Source organism: Chiroxiphia lanceolata, chromosome 2 (assembly GCF_009829145.1).
Source record: "Chiroxiphia lanceolata isolate bChiLan1 chromosome 2, bChiLan1.pri, whole genome shotgun sequence".
NCBI classification, from domain to species: domain Eukaryota; kingdom Metazoa; phylum Chordata; class Aves; order Passeriformes; family Pipridae; genus Chiroxiphia; species Chiroxiphia lanceolata.
The window spans coordinates 25480432-25501015 of record NC_045638.1 but is presented as its reverse complement, the minus strand read 5'-3'; the positions used below and the strand labels follow the sequence as shown (position 1 = coordinate 25501015).

The 20584-nt window shown below is 41.3% G+C and overlaps 1 protein-coding gene across 2 annotated transcripts in view; it reads left to right on the top strand.

The window, feature by feature from the left end:
• Positions 1-5341, top strand: part of ANKRD10 (ankyrin repeat domain 10) — a 37754-nt gene extending 32413 nt beyond the window's left edge. Inside the window, exons 5-6 of one of the 2 annotated variants that reach the window (XM_032680821.1) lie at positions 715-810; positions 3714-5341. In XM_032680821.1, coding sequence (XP_032536712.1) covers positions 715-810; positions 3714-4180 — 563 coding nt within the window. In that variant the 3' untranslated portion in view covers positions 4181-5341. Of the gene's footprint in view, positions 1-714; positions 811-3695 lie in introns of both variants that reach the window. The other variant, XM_032680820.1, reaches the window with a different exon arrangement.
• The last annotated feature ends 15243 nt before the right edge of the window (positions 5342-20584 follow it).

Genomic DNA, 20584 nt, shown 5'->3' with positions numbered 1-20584 from the left:
ATAATGAAAGCTGACTTGCAGTCTACCAAAACAGCCCTTTATAACATCAGTGTGTGCAGTGTAAATAGCAAAATGTGTTAATGCCAGTGTGAGAGCAAGGCAGGGCCTGCTGGGATAGAACTGGAGCAGCGCTCTGGGTAGTAGGTATAAGAACTAGTAGTGAAGTTGAGCCCATCTTGCTTATTAAAGCATTCCCCACAGCAGTCTCACCACTTGCCACCTTGTCTCAGAAGACAGAACTGTGTGTTCAGCTCTTGAAGGGATCTGTGAAGCAGTCTGTTATGGAAATGGGTGAATTACTGGGACCTGACCCTTGGGAGTGAAAGAGGGAATAGTCCAGACTGACAGTAGACAATTGTGAGGTAGAGACTACTTTTTATCTGTTGGGGACACTAGCTGTAAAGCCTAAACATGAGTAACTTAAATTGCTCTCTATTCAACTGCTTAGCTCACCAAACTAGTAAGTTTGATGTGTAGGTGCAAAGTCTCATAGGTACTCTGATAGTTCTCCATTTTGAGGAATTGAAATGAATGAGCAAGTACTTAGCAGTTATTTACTCTGCATTTTGAATCTGGAACATCAGAAGCTCTCAGATGTGTAAAATTTACATTTCTTTGTAAAGTTTTTACTTTAATAATCAAAGTACTCATCTGTTTGTTGGCTGAGTTTTGAAGTGGGCACCAGTGACTAAACATGACTCCTTTTTTTATCAGCTTACAGCTTTGATGGCTTAATACCAGTGATGAATGGAGGAGCTGAGGACGATGCTGACAATATGCACGTTGATAGAGAGTTTGCTGTTGTATCAGGTGGGAGTGGACAGTTTCCTGTTAACTACAACAACATTCAAATGGTTGAAGACACGAAACAACAGGAGAGTACTTCTGTTGGACCAAAAGAAATTGAAATATACACTGTTTCTGCAATGCAAACTCCTTGTCGTTGCAAGAATCAATATGCATTTTATTTTTAATTTAAGTATAAAATTTAGCCCTTCATTTTTGCACATTGTTGTCTAGAGTCTTGGAAACTATTGTATTGCTGTAACACCCATTATACTGGGGGTTTAATAGGCATCAAAAATTAACTGTTTCACACAATGTATTGTAATCGTGAAAGAGAAGATTTATTAGTTGTTTTTTAGTATTTCAGATAAACAGAAATCCACGATGACTGTTTCACTTTTAACCTGAGGCTTGTATTACGTTGTGCCTTGCTTTTTGTTGCTATACTTTCAGGTTAAAGGAAATACAGAAATAATTTAAATTATTCATTTAATTTTGATTAAATAGATTTAATTGCTAATAACAAGACTTGATACAGAAACATATCCTAGCTTTGAAAATAACATGTTATGACAAAGCTATATTCAAAATATTACAACAAATACTATAAAGAATAATCTAGACATACATCATATCTTCAGAATTTGTTCAGACACAATGGCATAAGTGCAGGATCCTACTATGGGGTTTCTTATGTAAATAAAAGACTGGACATCACAGGTCTTAAACTACTATTTGGAACAAGTGCACCTTGGAAAACAGTTTTTGTGTTTTGTACCAATCTTCATGAGACAATCAAAATGTTACTAGTATTAGTGAATATTAATGCGCTAGGTTTTTTAAGGGCTGCTTAATTAAGATGCATTTGGTAACCCCAGGATATGTATAGAGTTTGATTAAAACTGTCTTGGGTCAGCTTTTTCCTTGCTCTTTGTAGGTTAAGACATGGAGCTACTATGATAGTGCAGTATTACATTCAGAAATTAATTTCTTATTATTTATTGATTTGTTCCACCATAAATTTGTTTATGCTTTGTACCACAGATCAGATTCGCCAAAGGGAATGATAATTAATAGGTATTTTAATATATTAGGAATAAACGTATATACATATATATAATCAACACTTTAAAAGTAGACTATGATATTTTCCAGTGATAATTACTAAATGTTCTTATTTAGGGAAAAAGTGATTGTCTTTCATAAATATATTCTATTACTATAGGTGCTCATTTTTAACAAATAATAGCATTCTATAATTATCACTAGAACTATTCATTACCTGCTTTTTTACATATTAACTAACAGAAGTGCCAATTTTATTAGATTTGATTTGGCAAAGCCAGCCTATAATGGTTGATTTTTAAACAGTTAAAACTTCGCACTTTTCAGTTAATAAACCCTATATAAAATTCCTTCTGTGCGTTTTCATCACTGAAATATTAGATCTTTGATGTCCTGATGAGTTTGTGGGGGTTTTTTCCACTTTCAACAAGAATTCGTGGTTAGTGAGTTCAGTTGATGTGGTTATTTTAACTTATGTAGGGACTAAACAGGAAACTCCAGTTAGTAAATCCAGTGAGTTACAAACTTTGAACACATTTCTTGGCATTATGTATTGTTGTCTGTGGAGTATCAGTATTGTAATACGTATTTCAAGTAATAGCCATGCAAAAGACTAACAGAGAACCAAAACTTCATATTTTTCCTTGTCAAACAGTGGTACTCATTATGTGTCACTTAAATTGGAGCCCAGTGTTATGCAAATGTGGGAAGTTGCCAAGAGACTTACTGGCTTGATTTGGATCCATGCAGTAAATGCAGTCCTGTTCTGCACATGGGTTTATGCGTTCAGTGTGGACATAAACATATGTGCATGTATCCAAGGATAACCACAGAATGTAAAATCTGTAAATGTCACCACATAGGTCTGTAGTTTCCATGCTTGCCTTGCTCATCTTCACCAATATAGATAGACATAAATTTTATTTTTAAGGCAGAATATATCATGCATTTTGTGTGCTAGTACTTTTGAGTACCACTGCAAAACCATGCATTTCAGACAGACTGATGAAATCTGTTCATGGAAACAAAACCTATTGTACTAATTTCTAACTTCAAAGGAGAAATTGCTTCAAAACAGTTGTTTTTGCATGCACATTTTTAGAATTTTGTTTCCTGCTAATAACATTTTTTAGTCTTCTGTGCACTCTTCTCTTGCTGTTGTATGGCATTTTGCATGTGGTTTGTACAGATGCTATTATAAACTTATTAAATACAAACCTGCCCAGTATGTTATCTGGGAAGCTGCTAGGTAAATTGAAGTACTTTTTGAATAAAGGAACTTGGAAACATTTTATAGTAGCACCCCAACATAACATTTCTTTATTTGACTTATTTCAGTGCATATTGTACTGTAAGAGTTACCACTAAAACGAAAAAAAAAGAGCCATGGTTAAATTACAGCTGAAAAATGAAAAAACCCAACCCTTCACCCTCTCTCTCACAGATACTCAGTTCTTGTATGTACATAATCTTTCATCCCAACAGGGCATTACAGTTAAGGTGGAAAGATGCCTTTTATTCCGCCTTTGAAAACACTGCCCAGAATGTTGTGTGCTGCACTTATTTCATACAGTTAAATGAAAAAAATCTGAGTTCACGTTGTCTTTGCAAAGAATAATACAGGCATATTTACAAATTGAATGTAGATAGATAATTGCATTTTCAACATGAGAATCCATGTTAAAAGCTTACTGGTCAGCTCTCATTACTTTGAACTGCCTACATTGTTATAAAGAAAGGGTAGATTTATTTTCAAAGCTGTGTATGCAAACATTTTTTAAATGAGTGAAGTACAGTGGAGACATTTTTATGTATTTCCATTTATTCTTAATTGTTGGTGACAGGTGTATTTCTTAATGCAGATATGAATAGCAGTAGCTCCATATTGAATGCACTGACAAATGGATGTGCCATCAATGGACATTTGGATTTCACCACCGCACAACAGCTCAGTGGGATGGATGCCAGGCGTGAGGAGTGCTTAGCATTAACACCTAACGGAGTAATTCCTGGAATAACTTCCCCCAGTAGGCACCGAGTTCATACCAGTAATGGCACTGAGGAACCAGAAAAAGCCATGAGTAATTCCACTGATATGTGTGGATCTCTCCATCTGAATGGAAGCCCGAGTAGCTGTGTTTCTAACCGGCCCTCGTGGGTTGAAGACCCTGGAGATACTTTGCACTATGGACACTACCATGGTTTTGGGGATACTGCTGAAAGCATCCCCGAACTTAGTAGTGTTGTTGAGCATTCCAACTCTGTCAAGGTCGAACAGAGATACGACAATACTGTCCTAGGCACAATGTATTTGTATCACGGTTCCTAGATGATCTCTATATCAAATGCATATTGAAATTGCTACCAAATGAAACTGGGGAGACAAAATCCTCACATAGCATTAAATTTGAAGATCACAACTTGTTGCTATTTTTACACTTTGTTTATATGAAAAGTAAACCCTTAATTTGACAGCCTTATACAATAGTTGTAGTTTGTTGCATGTATGGGGCTTATTTAGTGATAATAGGTGTGTCATGATGGAATGTTTATTGTTTTCATTTTTTTGTTACGGAATGTTCTGGTTTTGTATTTTTTTTCTAAGCTCGTGAACACTATCTTTCCCTTTTTAGAGGTGTTTTCCCTTTTATTAAAACAGTGTTTAACTGAATTTTGTGAAGAAAATGTTACATATGTGCATCACTTAGAGGTAAAGATTTTTCTTTTCCGTAACTTCTGCTGAAGCTATGGTAGCAATATCAATGCCAGCTCTCACTATGCAAGGTTGAAAGTGGCAATCTTCTGGAGCTTCTCTGACTTTATAGTTTGTACATTTGTTTGGTATAATTAGATGTTCATCTTTAAATTTTTTGAACAAGTTGTTTAGAAATATGGAGACAAATTTGGAAGAATTTACTGTTTCACTTTCTGTAGCGTAGAAGTGCTTTTTGTTGTTGTTGAGCTCTTTGCATTACAGAGTGGGAAAGTTCGGTCGCAGCTGGGTGTGCCTCAGGTTTACTCTGTGGTGGGTTTCTTCGGCTTCTCTCCTTTTGTGTGCGCTTGATATTTTACCATAGCTCACAGACCGGAGGCATGTTGGCACTGTTCTGCTTTGTACACAGTTTAAAATTGCTGTTACTTGTTATAGAATTTGCCGAGTCAAAATATTTGAGTTTGACTGTCTTGGATATACATTTATTGTCTTTTTTTTAGCATACGCTTTGAAAATGTAATGTTGTGTACTCTTTGGGCTATGCTCACGGAAAATACATTGTATTTAATGCTTAATACACAAATCGAAATTCATATAAGTGCACTGTATGAGCACTAATAATATAAGTTGCTGCTTGTGTTATAAGTGAAGAGTGGAGAAGACTATGGTAAATGAGATAAGCCCTCTGAATTGTGTTGATTTTTTTGTTCTTGTTTTGTTTAAAAAGGGACCTTTACAAATTGGATTAAAAAATAAACATATTACATTGTATCTGAATATTTTGTTTAGATGTTATTATTTTAGTAACAGTTTGAGGAAGCCTTAAGTAGTTTATAACTCACAATTCTCCATAATCTTGCTCGGTGCTGCTGTGGAATGTCTTCATTTTGTCAATATATGGAAGCAAATGGGAACAGCCCAATAAGGTGTTCTTGATTAAATTACAGAAACACATACTGGATATTCTGTGTATGATGTATGTATGTGTATCAGCCTTCAGCTCCAGAAATGGGTTAAAATACTGCCTGTCTGATTTTTATAAAAATTGTAGTCTCCTTCAAACATTTTCAAGCAAAATGCTACTAACTACAGAGAAATCAGCATTTTAAATAGCCTTTACACTTTTACATGGTTTACTACACACAAGGGACTCACAGCGTATTCAGATTGAGAGTAGCACTGATAGGACAATTGACCAGTTCTTTTGCATGTAGTTGGCCAGACCAGCCAGTTCTTAGACAGTTTGATTTGCTGATGTAGAGTCCAGAGGAACATATGCTATTGCCATCATATTACCACAACATAGTAACTGCAGTTTGCAGTAGCAGTTGGTTCTGGGGATCGTCTTAGTATTTGCTGAGTTTGCCACGCATGCCTGCTTGTGCTGCTTCAAAAATCAAAGCAACTCATAATGAGCACTGCCATCCTACCTCCATGGCTGTAAACTGATCCCTGAAGGGCTTTCTTTGGGTACAAGTGAATTACTATGCGATGGTGGAATTTTAGGTACATAATTTTAGCATGGTAAGATTTATACTGCGTTCATAAGGCAAGATTTTTAAAATTTGTGTCCACTTGCTTTTCATTCACTTCCTTTCCACATCTTGTCACTAAAAAATACCTTGGGAGATACTGTATTTCAAATTCAAAAGAGAGAACTTACAGTTTTGTTTTAAAAAGCACTTCTGTGCCTGTGTGTTCAGCCACATGCTAACAGAGACACAGCTTTCAACATCTATATCTGTTATCAGGCCCCGTCAAAGCCAATTGTCAATTATGATTAACTGTAGAAGACCAGTGAGGGCCATATGATGTAGACACACTGTGTGGATTTGTTGGGTGTCTGTTTACGGTTTATGTTGCAAAAGGCAGAAGTCTGTGACAGAGTATGCCTCAGCCAAGAGCCGAGATATATAATTTTTAAAACATCAAATAAGGATAAGAATTCCAAGACTGCTTTTTCACAGGTGCTCTTTGAGACAATACTTACAGCGAAGGCCATCTAAAGTATTGATTTTAAATTATTCTATAAATGTTCAACAGAACATGAAATAAGGATTCATAGAATCCCAGCATGGTTGAAGTTGGTGGATACATACCCAAGCATACGATGCTGTTGTGAACCCATACCACTCTCACAGGAAGAAAAGTTTTCTCATGTTTAATTGGAATTTCCTGTTTTTCAGTTTGTTTTGTAATTGTAGACGTGTGAGCGATAAAACTATAAAAGTAATGAGCTTAATAGATCCAACTACATTTCTGGTAAATTAGTTAGTATATGAAGAACTTACATTGTCAAGTATGGAATGAGTTCTGCCAGGTGTAGCTGAGTCTTTCCGTATCATAGAATCATAGAATGGGCTGGGTTGGAAGATCATCTAGTTCCAAACCCCTGTCATGTGCAGGGACATGTAACTATTGACGATGCAGAAGCTTTTTTTTAAAATACCTTGCTGTTAAAATACAGAAGACTCTTCTAGTTTTGCTGTGCTAAACCAACAGGTAGTTCTAGAAAGTTGGCAGAGCTCACAAGCCCTCCTCAGGCCTGAGTTATCAAGTCTCAGATTCTGCTGACAGCAGTGCTGAGCCATTTGGATTATGCTGTGCTGTGCAGTTCCTGAAAAGACTGCTGGGTTTTAAACACCTGAAGTTAAAGTCTCACAAGCTTGTTGCCTGGCAAGGGCAATAGTATTGTAGGACTGTTCATACTTAGGCCTTTTGTCCAAGTGTAGAATTATCAAGACTTGTATCAAGCAAATGTTTTTTTAGGTGTTGCTATGTCTTACTATTATCTTGGTTCTGGGAATGGTTGTCCAAAACCAAAGTTTTCTGTCCATCTGCCTATATTTGACTTGATAGCACTGCTGTGAATGTCATATGGAATGCACTGAACAGTCATTCTTACCATCATCCATGTTATCTCTTTGTTTGAGACTCAATTTTGTATGAAATTTCAGTTTATTTTTTTCTGGCTTGTGCAGATGTTTTTGCCCTAATTCCCCACAAATGTAGCTTCTTTCCTATTTTGTTTTTCAAAACCATTTGCAGAGTTTTGTCAGAAATACAAATAAGTACAGATTCAGGCAGAATTTTAATATGGAATATTTATGACTGACTAGTTAAGTTTGGCAATGTTGGAAGAGGGAAAAGGGAACTGTTACTCCACTTCATACATGGTTACAGTCTTTAATATATTTAACAATCCCCTGATTCCAGATCAAATACTAGTCTAAACTTCTAACAGTTGTGAAACAAGGCTTTCATTTGAGATGTGTTTTGGATTAAGATGAGATGCTGCTTGGTGTCAAGACCCATTGCAAATGCTTTCACACCCTGTGAACTTTTCTAAAAGTTTCTCTTGCACCTGACTGTGATCAAATCCTGATCCTTGTTCAGACTTGCATTCCGTAAGCAAGCAAAAGACACTCTGTTATACAGTATATTTCACTGCTTTAACAACCATCTTTCTGCAGCCTGCAATTGACCCCCAGCTTAGTATTTATATCCGCATTATAAATCTCTAAGGAGCATCTGCTGTAATCACAAATATAACACATAACAGATCCAAAAGAGCTGTCTCGCAAAACACATAAATAAGTCCTGAGCACAAAACATGCCTAGATGGAGAAGGATTCCTTGCTGTCCCATACACTAGAGCCAGCCTGCAGTACAAGCAGTTACCAGTAACACCCCCCCTGAACTATGGCCTTGAACGCTTCTCCACTTACTTTGCATTCCACCAGTTTCTCCCAGTCAGTGAGAAAGTTCACATTCCCCCAGCAGTGCCCCAGCCTGTGTTTCCACTCAGGCACAGCCAGTGCAGTACGTCCTTGACATCCCCTGATCTGGGCATGTGGGGCAGCAGCAGCAGAGGGTGCGGTGGCTGGACCACCTTACTCGTGCCATTACATGTGACACATGCCAAAAAAAAAACCCAAACCTTCTCTGACATTCTAATAAGTAATTTTGTTGTTATTTGCCTCTATTTCTAAAGTATGGCTTTGTGTCAAGGAACAGCTAAAATTAATTTCTTGATGTTCCAAGGAGGAAGTCCTGGATGCCTTGGTTTTGGGTCAGGTGAACTGGGATGGAGCAGTGTTGTGAAAGTCCTACAGAGATAAAAAGAAAGGAAGGGCAGGGGAAGCCTCCTGTGCTGGACAGTGCTGAGAGCTGCAGCAATTGTGCTGCAGCAGAAGAGGCAGGAGTGGAGGGTGATCAAGATGAGGAGTGAAGATGGTACCCTAGGAGGATCCCATTTCCCTGCTGCTGCTGGACTAGGAACTGCAGATCCACAGGGCAGGAAATCCTTGAGACCCATCTGAATCAAGGAAAGAAGAAGAAGAAAAAAAAGAGCCTTGTGTAAACAGGATTTACTATTCCTGGCAACTGATAACTAAATTTCTGCTACACTGCTTAATAATTCCCAGACATTTCACACCTCTCCCTCATTGCCCAAAGTTTCCTGTCTCAAATGGGTGCCTGGTTGTTCACAGGCAAGGATCAAAAGAATTCTGGTTGGTTTATTTTAAAAGCAGATGGTTTATTTTAAAAGCATATTGGCTGTAATATCTTTTTAAATACACTGCCATATACTTGGCTCTGTTATGAACATTTATTAATATTCAGTTTAAAAACTTTGCCACACTCAAAATCATACCCCCCCAAAAAAACCCGTAACGTATGTTACCTGTGGTATGAGAATGAAAATTGGGCATCACCTCTCCCTCCAAAAAGCATGTTTTTAATGAGTAACTTCACTTCTGTGTGACTCAGCTGCAAGCACAGGACTCGATAACCATTTCCAAATCAGTAGGAATTAGCCTCAACTGACTGAAGTGCAGTCAGGGGAGACACACTTCTGACATTGAAGACAAGTGCCCAGGCTCAATCACTAATCTGAGTAGTGTTCTGCAAGGGAAATGACCAAATACTTAAAGCTGAACACAACACTGAGTTGCCTAGTATTAATTACATTTCTTCTTGCCAGGCTAAAACTGTAAGTTAAAGGGGAAAACCAAGTTTATCTGAGTTCTTTTTTCTGCAAAGGCAAGATGGAATCTTACTACAGAGGAAATACCACATATTAATAGAGCTCTCCTTTTGATGTTACTGAAAAGTCAAGCGCTGTTTGTTAGTGCTAGCTGGCAGCTCGATCTCACCAAAGACACGTGTGCTTTCCTGTGGCAACCACAAACTTCACAGTGTCTGCAGTTTTTGCCAGATTTTGGTTTGGGGAGAAGAAGTTGGGATTTGTTTGCTTTTATTATCACTGGTTTTTAAAAGGTGTTGTGAGTCGGATCAGGACTTCATATGTCATGTGCGTAGCTTGGAATCTCAGTTTATTCTATTTTATATTTGACACATTGCATAATATGAATATTTTATAAAAATCAGTACCAAAAAGACAACTTATGAAAATCAAGTAGGTACACAGTGTAAGAAGAACAAAACAAAAAGTATATGCACGATGTAGAGAATCACTTACTTAAATTGTAGTTCCTGGGATCAAGCAATTCTCGTGACTATAAGAGGTACAACCAGAAAATTCTAGGATATAAAATCCTCAGGATTTTTTTATATACAGCACAGCTGATAAAATGCCTAGAGATTTATTTATTGGACTATGTTCATAATTAATGTTTCATAACTTCATTTTCAGCTGTAATTCTAGTATTAATAAATCACGGACATGTCTTTCATTAGCTGATGTGTTGGACACTGTTATACTAGGAACTGCCACCATTTGCCAGATAGATTCTTCAGTCTTCATCTTGGAACATCCTCCCTCAGGTACAGATTGGCATTGCTGACAGTAACCAAGTACAGCATAGGTATAGAGACATGATTGTCACATGGGCAGAGGGGATCACTGTTTTTATGAATGCACAACATTTGTGGTGTACGCAAGCAGTGCTGTGTCCGTCAATGGGGGTAGTTTTCCTGTGGCCTCTGGTGGATGTCAGGTTTTACAGGAGGCAGGAATACTCCAACCACTGTATTGGAGCTCAAGAATCACCATCATCCATACTGATACCAAAAGAACTGCAGTTCCACTGCAGTGGCAGCACCTGCTTTTATATTTTCACAGGGTCTGCAAAGCCAGCTTCTCCTGGCGTGTGCAACGCCTGCCCCTCAGCAGGGCAGAGTTAGTGGACCACATCTACCGAGTGGTCTGCAGGGGCAAGGGGATGGAGGAGTTTGTGTGATCATTGATAAAGGGCTTATCTGTTAAGTATTTGCAGAACTTTAGGAAGTTTAGGAGCAAAACAAATCTTGTTACCCTCGCTGGAAAGCAGCCTTTGGGATGTGACCTGAGGGAAACTAATAGTGGGGATCTGTCCAAACAATATGTCAAATGGATATCCTTGTGATTCCCACAGCTGCAGAACAGGACAGGTGACCTCTGTGCACATGTGGGTGTACAGCATTCCCTGATGGAGCTCCTTACCTTGCTTCAAATACTGTACACAATTCTGTATACCTGCATCTACGAAATGGCCACTACAGCACTGAGTAGGAGTAGGTCTTTTCACTTCATGGTCGACACATGCTCCCTGTTTCAGCCGTCAGTCCTGGTTTCCTGGCCTCTTAGCCAGGGTCTTGCTGAGACATATTGTGGCTCTGGTCCAGCCTGCATACCCGTGCTGCCTTCCCAGGGACAGCAAGGGCCAAGGGGAACTGATGGGCAGCTGGGCACTGCTCATGATCCGCAGTCAGGACACTATCATGATACATGCTGAACAAGGAGCTGAGAAACACTCCTGGAAGCCACTGTGCAGGATAAGCTTTGCTCTGAAAGACTAATTTCAAACAAAAGGTCACATCCTGTGCTGTTCAGTGCCATATGCAAGGAAAGGGGCAGTGGCACAATGGCCATCACCTCTGGCAGATCCCTCTCTGCACTGGGACCAGCAGCCCTCCCATTCCCTGGTGCCTTGGTGCTTCTGTTGCTGGGAATGACACAGGTTTGGTGGGCACATCGGCTGCAACAGCCCCATATTCCTCGAGTTGTTGATGAGCTGCTCAGAACAGCACTGCACAGCCCCAGCCAGACATGTGCCAGCGGGATGCTCTGTAACCAGGTTAGCGTGGCACCAAGCCCAAAATAACAATCATTAGATCTTTGGTACTCTGCTTGAGGTTAAGCCTGCCATGACGCCAGTAGTAACAGGCAGAATGGCTGAGGAAATAATCCTGCTGAATCCAAAGACAGAAGAATAAGATCATGTCTTGGACTCTATTTGCAGAGTGAAAGAACTGAGTTATGCACAGGTGACCTCTTGGACCAGCTCAAGCTCCCATGCTCTTTCACATATACTAGTCTACTTTACTGTGCTCCTTAGGATGCTTCCCTGAAGAACTGCCTTAAAAAAACCCTTTATGTACTTTTTGGATCACTGATGGTTTGGTACTAAAACCTTGACCAGAACTCTTTGTCTGATTTCTTGAACTGCCTGCCTGTATCCACTACTCATCTCTTGTCCTAGGTATAGTTTGCATACACTTGGAGACAAAGACTGATGGTTTTGGTTGTATGTTTAGATGGTATCTAGTGCAGTGACATCCTAGTCTAGTGGTAGGGATTCCAGGAATGATAGTAATAATGACAACAACAACAACAATACTAAGAAATTAAAAATATAACCCAGGACTCGTGGTGAGCCCATGGTAGGATGTGACCAAAAGCCACAGCCCCCAGCAGCAGCTCCAACATGGTGGCAGTAACATCAAGATGTTGTCTTTTCTCCTCCTCTTCTACACACTTTCCATAGGAATACATTCAAAAATATAAAATAATATGAATGTTACGGATTGTGTCCCACTGCAATTATTTGCAAGAAAAAGTTGATTGATTTATTTATTTACGTTTAAGGACAGTCTTCCTTCACATCCTGCTTCTGTAGCACGTCAGGCTGAAAAAGCTCTTCCCTTTACCTCAGGTCTCATTTTCAGATCCTCTTCTGATTTCCCAGTGAGCACAAATGTATGTTTCCCCATCCATCATTACACTATTTCTTGTCTGCAGCCCAGAGTGCAGCTCTGCTCTCACCCCACTCTGGACTCTCTGTTCTGCCACTCTGTGGGGATGTACAGAGCTTGGGCAATACCCTAAAACTGAAAGTGCAGAGGCACTGGCAAAGAGAGGAGAGAGAGAGAGAGAAACCAAAACTGATTATTCCGAATCTGTTTTCAAAAAGAAACCAAACCAAAACAAGGAAAAACAATACTTGGGAAATGAAACTGCAGCTATGGAGGTGCAAGGCTCACAGAAGAAAGGAGGATGGGAAGGAGGTCTCAGTCAGGCTTCACTACTTTGTGGTAGCCTAAATTCTGCAGGAAGACTCTGGAGTGAGAAGCAGATTCCATATCCAATTTCCCACCTGAAAAGAATTATCTGGATTAAACAGGACAGAAATAGAGGATAACCAGTTAAGAGATTGAAAGAACTCTTCTAACAGCTACTTTGGCCCTCTGTCCCTTCCCAGTGTCTGAGCCCAAAGGTGAGCAGAACCACATGGCTCTTCCTAGCAAGATGTAGCACAGCTCTTTCCCCACTGCCTGCAGCAAACAGATGTTCCCCAGCCCTGCCTTGAGCTGCTGACAAGGTGCAGTTCCCCTACTCAGCAGAAGCCAGGAACTGCCAAGAGGGAGTAGGTGGGGGTTTGTGGCAGGTCAGAAGCAAGCTCTAGTCCCTCCCATAATTTCATTACTGAGATTTTCGAAGAGCTATGCTGGTAAAGTGAAAACAAAGTCCCTTCTCAAATCGTGAGGGAAGTAAATTGGGAGATGGTTGTGAGAACAAATGTGTGACACAGACAAAGAAATGGGAAAGGACAAAACCAAAGTGGGGAAGGCATTTAATGAAGCCTTAGCAAGCACTTTGTGTGCTCCCTCACAATCCATTTTCTGCTCCAAATGGCATTTTGGCTTGCACAGGGGACTGCAAAGCACTTTTTTTAAGTAATAATTTGCTATGGTTTAGTGCATATGGGCTATGGGAACATATGGGCCTCTCTGCACAATTTAGATATTAGGAAAACAAGTCTTTGAAAGGAAAGAAATGATGTTGTATAGGCAAAGAGGGGGATTGAGTATGGTGCCAGATCCTGAGACAGAGCTATTGAATTAGGGAGCTACTGAATTAACTGCAACTACAGTGAAATGGAGAGAGAAAAAAAAACAATCAAACAAACAAAAACAAAGAAACAAAGACAAAAAAAAAATAAGAAAAGGCAGAATCTCATCAATTACTTAATAAATAAAACCAATGGGTATCAGTCAGGGTGCACATAAAAGCCAAATCCAAAGAGAAATAAACCACAATTAGCTGAGGAGACTGAAGATAGAAATGTGCTTTCTATTTTGATGTCCACAATGACAGCAAGTGTGAACACCTGTTTCCCATGGCCATCAGGAATTGGTAGTGGCTCTCCATCACAGGCACTGAGGTCAATCTGCCCAGCACCATCCGAGGAGCGAGCCTTGCCCGCTCGGTGATCTGTCAGGGCCACGGCACCTGGCAGGAAGGACAAACACTCCGCAGCACCTCTGTCCCCATGTGCAAGCTGTAGAGATCAGATCATACAAGCTCAGGAGAGCTGACACAGGAGAGCTCTCTCTCACTTTCATAACAGTTATACAGCTCTCTGGATCCCTTTCCCCACCCACGACATGGGGCGGCCCAGTTCTAGTTCCATTTCCATCTGAGGAACCATTCCGACGTCTTGAATGATGGGGAAAGGGAACTCCAGGGGTTTCTTCAGGGGTTTCTTCTGGCCCTGAGCCTGGAGGGGAGAGGTGCCCTCCCCTCCCCACACGCACGTGGTCCCATGGCCGGCACAGAGACAGCACACCGGGTGTGGAGAGGAGGCAAGAGAGAGTTTAGTGTTGGGGATGTTACATTTATAGGGTTTAGGAGGATTCACAGAGTAACCAATTAGAAGTCTCAAGGGGCTTACAGGAACACCCACTCACAGGAAGGGGTTAACAAAGGCCAATGGGAAACACCTCAGGACGCCTTCCCAGGACATTCCTGAGATAACACGACCGACCGTGAGGGGTGTTGGGAAGAAGAAGAATGTGTTTGCAAAGAGACCACGAAAAGCCATTTTAAGACATGTTTAAACAACAGTTTTCCCATATAATGCAGGTTTAGTGCCACACAGCTCTCATGAAAGCCTGAATCATCTTTACTCGCTGCCGTGATTAAATGAACAAAGGCAGCAGAAAGTTCCTTGGGGATCTCTGTGGATTGCTAACTGCTCTACCCAGCCCCTGACAGGTGGCTGTAGTAAAACATTAGAGAAATATTTTTGCCTATTCAGTAAGCTACTGACTCAACAGGCTGAATGAACACGTATCCCAGAGTCCAACAACGTTTCTCTGCTACTCTAAGTAAGGGCCATGCGCCATCTCACTGCCTGACACCCTTATTGTTATGTGGGCAGTTTAGGTCAGTGCTTGTTGTAATGAATTTGTGTGTGTTTTTCTCCACCATTCCCTTTTTGAATATATAGTATTGCGCAGGTGGAAGGTAACCAAAATGTCACCTCAGTCCCAGAAGGGATAGCCTAAATGTACTGGCAAATTGCATTGTCCTCCAGTCTTTCATGACACACCTCTGACGGGTCCTAGAGCAATCAGAGGCTGTACTGAGGAAGTCCTCAGCTCTAAGGAAGTCCTTGAACTCCAGTTCCTTCATCCCTCCATTCATACTGCACGTGCATCTAAAGCCCTATCCTTCTGCATCTCTATTCCTCACTTGAAGAGGAGAGGGTGATAAGTATCAGCCTACAGCAGCTAATGATGAAGCTTTCTTGGTTTCACTGTCACACCAGCTAATGTTGCAAACTAAAATTAATACATTTCTATCAAAATAAGGCTGGAACTCTGACATTGAGCACTCCTATCACTCCTGTGGCTGGATTAGGGCAGCCGCTGTAACCAAAGGAGATGGCCCAAACAAAAGCCCACTTGCACAGCTTACATGTGTTATATGATCTGTGTACCTTTTCCTGAACTGTTTTAGTCAGTTCAGAGGTAATGAAGACAAAACACAAGTTTTAAAGCCTCCATAGAAAGGTAGAGCCTAGGATGCATTTCTGTTACCTGGCATATACATTTGTTGGAGAGAAAGTTGGATGTGAATTGAAGACTTGAAAGAAATCAAACTACTCGAGAAGGTACTGTAATTGAAAATAAGAGAAATGTGTAAAGTGAAGCACTTGGAACTGACTTGAGAGGGAAAAAAAATAGGGCTCTTGCACTCTGAAGTTCATGTCTTACTTGATTTGTAGTATCAAACTTCAGAAACATCTATATCGATTAACTTGAAAGTGTGACTCAGGCATTGCCATTTAGGGGTAGAAAGAGACAATTCTTTAAACTTGTTCCTCAGCTCTTACACAAAGTGGAACAAGGCATTGATTAAGATATAACCAATAGTGATCAGTTCTGGGGTCCTCGGTGCAAAAGAGATGTAGAGCTCTTGGAGGTCCTGCAGAGGACAATGAAGATTATTAGGGATCGTCTCTCTTACAAGGAAAGGTTGAGGGAGTTGGACCTGTTCAGTGTTGAGAAGAGACAACTGAAGGGAGGGTGTCCAGGGGATGGAGCTGGACTCTTTTCAGTGGTGCCAAGCAATAGGATGAGAGGCAAGGGGCAGAACCTGGAACACAGGAATGTCCTGTGATAGTTTTAGGCCTTCCTGGAAACCAGCTTGTAGGTAGGGAAGTGGTCATATCTAGGTATTCCATCCCATTTTTCTATGTAAGCCAGGGTATAAATAAGAAAGGAAGAGAAGCCTTCGCTCTCTTCTTTTCTGGTGAGGTTTGAGAACAGTAGGTCCCCACATTGGTCTTTCTTATCTGGAAGCTGAGGTGGTGACTGCTGTTGTCTGCCACATGGGAGGTGGAGAGATTTGGCCGTGTCTGGCAACCCTGCTTTCCTTGAGGCAAGTGGTGAGATTTCATTTTGCTAGTTCTTTATTTTGTTAGTTCCTGGGGTTTGATTGTGCATGTCTGTTTTGGTTTTGTCCATTTTTGTCCCTTTTCCCTTTCCCCTTTTCCCTTTCCTTTTTTTTTGGGGGGGGGGTTTGTACAAAGTATTCTCACTGTATATAACTGTGTTATATGTAAAATGTATGCATATATTTATATTTTGGTATAATTTGCTTGGTTTTGGTTTCTTTCAGTTTCTACAGTTTTTCTTTCCTTTGCCCAAAAGGTGACAGGAGGGAAAAGGCTTTCGCTAAGTTTCGGAGACTTGGAGGGAAGCCAGCTCCAGACTTGGTCATTCCACCTGAACATGAGGAAGAACTTTACTGTGCAAGTGACTAAGAACTGGAACAGGCTATGCAGAGAAGCTGTGGAGTCTCCCTTGCTGGAGATATTCAAGAACTGTCTGGCTGCAATCCTGTGCCATGTGCTCCAGGATGACCCTGACTGAGCAGGGAAGTTGGACCAGATGTCTCTTCCAACCTTACCCATTCTGCAGTTCTAGGATTGTCTGATGGCAGAGCTAAGTCTAGATTTCAGGTGCAATTTCACCAAGGTTTTCTTCTTTGCCTGTTAAAACCTGGTTGTGCCTAAAATCTACCTGAGTGTAAAACTGAATATGCATCATCCAAAAACGACTCATGAAAACAGAACTATCTCAGAGAGTCCAATTGCATGAGCAAAACAACACAGTTTGCCAGCATCTGGCTAATACTTGATGGAGGAGCTGGTTTGTCCTTCTTATAAAAGGATGGATATTGCTGAACCAGCTACAAACCCTACAAACTCAGCCTAGGAACATAAGTCTGAATGCACCAAGTGCATTCCAAACTGTGCAGGGCACTGAAGGCTTTCATTGACACCTCTGCAGCCACAGGACAGGAGTGATTGATTGGCTGTGTAATAGGAATTTGGAAAAGGAATCAGCTGAGGATGCACAAGACAGAGTGAATGCCTTAAACTACTTTCTCTTTCTTGCAGTAGCTCCGTAGGGTAGACATGAATCAACTGCCGTTACAGATTCATATTGTCATAAGGCTCAGGTCACTCTCAGGCTCCAGGGTTTCTTCTCATGGAATTGTTCTCTGGTATCTTCAGAACTGTGCTCCATTTTTCATCAAATTCACTTTTTTTTTACTATCTACATTTATTTCTTTGTAAGAACACATTAAAATGAACAGATGCACTGAGTTCAACACAGGGACAATATTCTCTGATATCATGTTTCTCCCTAAAGGAGCTAGGATTAGAGGATCAGAGGATAGGATCACTGTGAAATTCAGGCTGGAAGGGACCTCAGGAGGTCCCTTGTGCACCTCTGCTCCAAGCAGGGCCAGCTGTGAGGTCAGACCAGGTCACTCAGAGCTTTCCCCTACCAGGTCTCGTAATCCCCAAGATGGAACCTGCCCAACCTCCTTGTGCAGCCTCTCTGTCTGCCTGCCCCTGCCCTGCCTGTCCTCATGGGAAAGGTTTCAGTACCCACACTGAACCCCTCTCTTTTCAGTTCCTGCCTGCTGTACCTTGCTGCCCTGCCATGCACGGCTGTGAAGGGCCCGGCTGCCTCCTCTCCATCCCCTCCCCACAGGCACTGGCATGTCTGTGAGGTGCCCCTGGAGCTGTCTCTGTCCCAGGTTGGACAAGCCCCCCTGCCTCAGTCTCTACTAATGGGGCCAAGCTCCAACCCTGAGCATGGCAGGGGTGAACTCACTCCAGATTATCAGTGTTTTTCTGTGTTTGGGGGCACCAAAATGGTGGCATCCAGATGTGCTCTAACAAGGAGTGCTGGGCAGAGGGGACAATCCCTGCCCCGAGCTCCTGGTGGTGCTCCTGCTGTTGCCATCCCAGAGGCTGCTGGCTGTCTCTGCTGCAGGGCTCACTGCTGTCTCCTCCTCAACCCACTCTTCCAGCCAGAGTGTGTATCTGCACACCAGTTTTCTGTAGCCCTTGACTACCTTCCCTTATCAGTTTATCTCATTATTTTTGAAACTGTTCATAGTTCTGACTTCTACAACATCCTTTGCCAATGAGCAGGGAACAAAAAAAAAAGGGTGTTTTGTGAAAATTCAATTTTCATGAAAAACTGCTCCTTTTTATTCACTGTCTCTGACATTTCATTTGGTGACCCCAGTTCTGGGAGAAGTAGAATTTTCTTATGCAGCATACAATTTTATAGAGCTACATAATATTTCTCCTCAATCATCTATTTCCCAAGTAGAAGAATCATATTCTGTTCAGTACTTTTTTGAAGTAGGTCTATACAGCAAATTCTAGTTATTGCCTCTGCCTCTTTTTCATTTCCATGATAGCATTTTGAGATGAGATGGCAGTATACAAAAAGAGGACGCATCATAAATTCATAGTGTAATGGTGCACCCTGCTTTGTGCTTCCTTTCCTAGAGATTACCAAGAGTCTCTTTACTATTTAACACTGATGTGCTCAAAGCACTTCCAGACCTTTCTTAAGTGGTTAGAGGAAATAGAGAGCCCACCATTACACACATGTATGTAGTTTAGATTGTTTTCCCTGAGTGGATTATCGTGAATGTAATAACACCAGCTTTTCATCTCTGCCTTTATTTCCAGTTAATCAGTACCATGAGATCCTTCTGCAAGTGTCTGCAGCCGGCTGCAGTTCAGATATTTTGGGATAGTTTTATAGATGTGGCACTTAGGGACATAGTTTAGTGGTGGACTTGACAGTGCTGGATTAACGGTTGGACTCAATAATCTTGGAGGTACTTTCCAACCTAAGGAATTCTAGATTCTATGACCAACAAACCCTCTCATCTCATGATGGATGCTTTTCTTCCTACATCACTTACAAGTATTTTGAATAATGTAGGTTGCGACATAAATTTCTCTCAGACTTCACCCATATCCTCTTTTCAGCTGCTTATTTATCTCTACATTTATATCCCTACTTCTAAAGCTACCACTAAAGCTTTCCTGTATCCTTTTTCTTCAAAGATCTTGGATAAAGGGACCTAGGGGAAGAACTGAAGGGCAGCACTGTGTCCATTGGCCTGCACTGACCTTTCAGAAGCTGGACAGTCTGCACCATAATGTGCCCACAACCTAAAACCTCCATTAGTTATTAGGAAACTACATGGTACCAGCCTTTCTCAAATGAAGAAGGCTCTGGCTAAATATTTAGCACAAGGTTGCTTTCACTGGGATAGATGAGAAGTAGCATTACATCAGTGCAAGCCTGGCAGGAGGAGAGCTGGTCATTTCCCTTTGAGCAGGACAAAGCCTCCTTTAAGAAAGCTGTACTTCATGTACTTCAGGCTGTGCTGTCATGTTGTTATGCAGCAGAGAAAGTGAAGGTTCCTGCTCACTGGGTCTGCAAGGAAAAAGAGCCTCATCCTCTGAGAGAGGAGCACTGTTCATACTGCTTTGTGGAGACTCCAGGCTGCCCAGTTCTGTACAGGGAAGCACCCCAGCAAGTCTCACCATGTGCTCTTTGCAGTCAAATAAAGTGTATCAGCTTTGTCAGCGAAAAGGAAGGGTAGCCTCTGCTTGGAACAAACCTAGCATTTCTCCATAACCTTCCTGAAATAGAAGTGGACCCGGTGTAATGTGTCACCTATGTGCCTTTTACCGTAACATTTGAGGAATGCTTTTACATCTGAGGAGAGATGCTGTCTTAGCAGGGAGAAGCTGCACATTTTAATGGAAAGCCATCCAGAAAACTCACCTAGAAAAGCTCTGAAAGCCCAAAGCTGACAGCAGCTCATTGACACATTGACATTGACCCACCTTGTGGGTTGCCAGCCTGTCAGGTAATTCCTCTTCATGAGCAGAGCAGAGCAGGAGGACTGGTAAAGTCAAGAGAGAGGGAAAATTGGAAATGCAGGTGCTGAGGCCATCCCTGTTAGAGCCACAAGACCTCTACACTGTTAGCCCAAATAACCCTAACCAGTGGGGGTCCTAACATTCTTCTGCCTAGAAACCCTCACTTCAGCAGTGGCCCAAGAAAGGCGTGTGAGAGAGCTGAGATAGGGACCTGAGAGAAGACTCCTCA